This window comes from Triticum aestivum, chromosome 1A, assembly GCF_018294505.1.
Source record: "Triticum aestivum cultivar Chinese Spring chromosome 1A, IWGSC CS RefSeq v2.1, whole genome shotgun sequence".
NCBI classification, from domain to species: domain Eukaryota; kingdom Viridiplantae; phylum Streptophyta; class Magnoliopsida; order Poales; family Poaceae; genus Triticum; species Triticum aestivum.
In genome coordinates this window covers 595,550,589-595,553,801 of record NC_057794.1, presented here as the reverse complement: position 1 = coordinate 595,553,801, position 3,213 = coordinate 595,550,589, and the positions used below count along the sequence as shown (strand labels likewise).

General features: G+C 53.9%; 1 protein-coding gene across 1 annotated transcript; it reads left to right on the top strand.

Annotated features, from left to right (window-relative positions):
• Window positions 1-494: 494 nt before the first annotated feature.
• Window positions 495-2,596, top strand: LOC123070997 (flavonoid 3'-monooxygenase CYP75B3). Its single transcript, XM_044494447.1, has 2 exons — window positions 495-1,556; window positions 1,762-2,596. Exons 1-2 carry the CDS (start codon window positions 636-638, stop codon window positions 2,404-2,406), a joined length of 1,566 nt encoding a protein of 521 aa, XP_044350382.1. The 5' UTR covers window positions 495-635; the 3' UTR covers window positions 2,407-2,596.
• The last annotated feature ends 617 nt before the right edge of the window (window positions 2,597-3,213 follow it).

Sequence of the window (3,213 nt, the reverse complement as noted above, 5' to 3'; positions counted from 1 at the left end):
ACATTTTTATTTTTATTTGGCCTGTAATACTATTTATTTGGGCGTACTATTTTGTTTATTAAATTTTCATTTCACAATATGTTGAATGCAATGCAAAATTGGGCGGTCAGCCGGCCACGCCTGCACATATGGGTCGGCGCGTTGGGCGCGCTGCCGACTCATATGAAAAACAGAACGGACGCCGGGCAGGTGGCCGATCCAAACGGATAAAAAGCGGACGAAATCGCCGGTCCGCCCGTTGGAGTTGCTCTAACTATACTTTTATTGTTGCAACTGTGTTTTACAAGAAGCTAGAAGGAGATTTGTGGTGACGTGGAAGAAACATAGAGAGTTTGAAGTAGTTAACATATGCGGCTGCTAAGTGAGTGAGCGAGTGGTGCACATCCCATCCCATTTTGGCCATCTCCCAAAGTCGTTTGGAAAGCTCAGTTGTTTGTCTTTCTTCCTCGGACTGTGCCAAGTGCGGCTTGGGTAGTTGGGAGCTTGGGCGTGGGCGTGTAGGTAGCACGACTGGTCGATCCGGCCATTTAGGTGGAGCACGCGCTCTCCACAGCTCCCATATTTATATGCATGCGCTACGCGGATGGTGGATCTAATCCAACTACCAAACAAACGAACCGAGCTAGCTAGCAGCCATGGATCACGACCTGCTCCTCCTCCTCCTCGCCTCCCTCGTCGCCGTCGTCGCCGCCACCGTCTGGCACCTCCGCGGCCATGGCAGCGGAGCCAGGAAGCCGAAGCTGCCGCTGCCGCCGGGGCCGAGGGGGTGGCCAGTGCTGGGCAACCTGCCGCAGCTGGGCGACAAGCCGCACCACACCATGGCGGCCCTCGCGCGCCACCACGGGCCCCTCTTCCGCCTCCGCTTCGGCAGCGCCGAGGTCGTCGTCGCCGCCTCCGCCAAGGTCGCCGGCAGCTTCCTCCGCGCCCACGACGCCAACTTCAGCGACCGCCCGCCCAACTCCGGCGCCGAGCACGTCGCCTACAACTACCAGGACCTCGTCTTCGCGCCCTACGGCGCCCGCTGGCGCGCCCTCCGCAAGCTCTGCGCGCAACACCTCTTCTCCGCCCGCGCCCTCGACGCCCTCCGCCAGGTCCGCCAGGACGAGGCCCGCCTCATGGTCACCCGCCTGCTCTCCTCCTCGGACTCGCCCGCGGGCCTGGCCGTCGGCCAGGAGGCCAACGTCTGCGCCACCAACGCCCTCGCGCTGGCCGCCGTCGGCAGGCGCGTCTTCGGGGACGGCGTCGGCGAGGGCGCCAGGGAGTTCAAGGACATGGTCGTGGAGCTCATGCAGCTCGCCGGCGTCTTCAACATCGGCGACTTTGTGCCGGCGCTCCGCTGGCTCGACCCGCAGGGCGTCGTCGGCAAGATGAAGCGCCTCCACCGCCGCTACGACCTCATGATGGACGGCTTCATCAGCGAGAGGGGCGACAGGGCTGACGGCGACGGGAATGACCTGCTCAGCGTCATGCTGGGGATGATGCGGCAGTCGCCGCCCGCCGCCGGCGAGGAGGACGGGATCAAGTTCAACGAGACTGACATCAAGGCTCTCCTCTTGGTATGTGTGTACAAACTCAATATTTGTTTTCATGTGTTTATTTATTATTAAAAGCTTTGCTGACCATATCTACAAGATCAAAGTTCCAAGGTACACTAGTATAAGATTTTTTGTGTTTATTAAAAACTTTCTTTTTTGTGCGCAAAGATTTTGGTTATGTCACTTGTTTTAGTATGAACTAAATGCACATTTTACCTTTTTTTAGAATCTGTTCACCGCTGGGACGGACACGACATCAAGCACGGTGGAATGGGCACTGGCGGAGCTGATACGACACCCAGACGTCCTCAAGAAGCTCCAACACGAGCTCGACGACGTTGTCGGAAATGGCCACCTCGTCACAGAAACCGACCTGCCGCAACTCACCTTCCTCGCCGCCGTCATCAAGGAGACGTTCCGGCTGCACCCGTCGACGCCACTCTCCCTTCCTCGGGTGGCCGCCGAGGACTGCGAGGTGGACGGCTACCGCATCCCCAAGGACACCACCCTGCTCGTCAATGTGTGGGCCATCGCCCGTGACCCGGCCTCATGGGGGGATGACGTCCTAGAGTTCAGGCCCACCCGATTTCTTCCAGGTGGGTTGCACGAGAGCGTGGACGTCAAGGGAGGCGACTATGAGCTCATTCCTTTCGGGGCGGGTCGAAGGATATGCGCGGGCCTCAGCTGGGGCCTTCGGATGGTCACACTCATGACTGCCACGCTCGTGCACGCGTTCGACTGGACCTTGGTTGATGGCATGACACCTGAAAAACTCGACATGGAGGAGGCCTATGGTCTCACCTTGCAGCGGGCCGTGCCGCTAATGGTTCAGCCCGTGCCGAGGCTACTGCCATCGGCGTACACAATGTGATGTTTTATCATGGATCTTTGGCGTGTTTTGGTTCCCTTTCGATCCGATGTACCTTGTGTTAATTATTTCATATTGTTTGGATCGGTTGTAAAAGAAAAGTGTGCGCGGGCGTGGCGGTGGGTTATCAATTACTCTGGAAAAATAAGTATGATATTATTTTGGAAGGGATGGGAAGCCAAAGAAGACCAAAGGGGTGTTTGTTTCCAGAGACTTTTTTGTGTAGGGACTAGAAAAAGTCCCTCTTAGAGATTTTTTTATCAAACGGGAGGGACTTTTTAGGGACTAAACTAGTCATTTGGGACTAAATGAAGAAGACTCTCAAGGAGAGTCTTTTTTGGGACTTTTGGGGACTTTTCCAACAATGTCCCTCCATGCATTCAATGGCCCGCCACCCCATGGTGTTGTTTGATTGTTATTTTTCATATACTAGGGACAACATGATCATTTAATAACCTCTAGGAAGGGACTAGAAACTTTTTAGTCTCTGGAAACAAACAAGGAGAGACTTTTTAGGGACTATAGACTTTTTAGTTGGGACTAGAAAAAGTCCTAAGACTTATGAATCAAACAGGGCCTAAATGTAAACACTGTATATTTAATATGTTGGCGTTTGTTTTGTTACTAATGGCACCGGCGTGTCGTTGGGGACATTCGATATATTTTGGCATTTATTTTCTTGCTACTAGCTGGGTGTCTGATCCACTAATGTAATAAGCTCCAAACAAGCAAGCGCCTTGTAATTTACTGGTGAAAAACGAACAAGTGGCGAAATACTTTTCATTCATCTTAATTGTATTTCTATCAGAC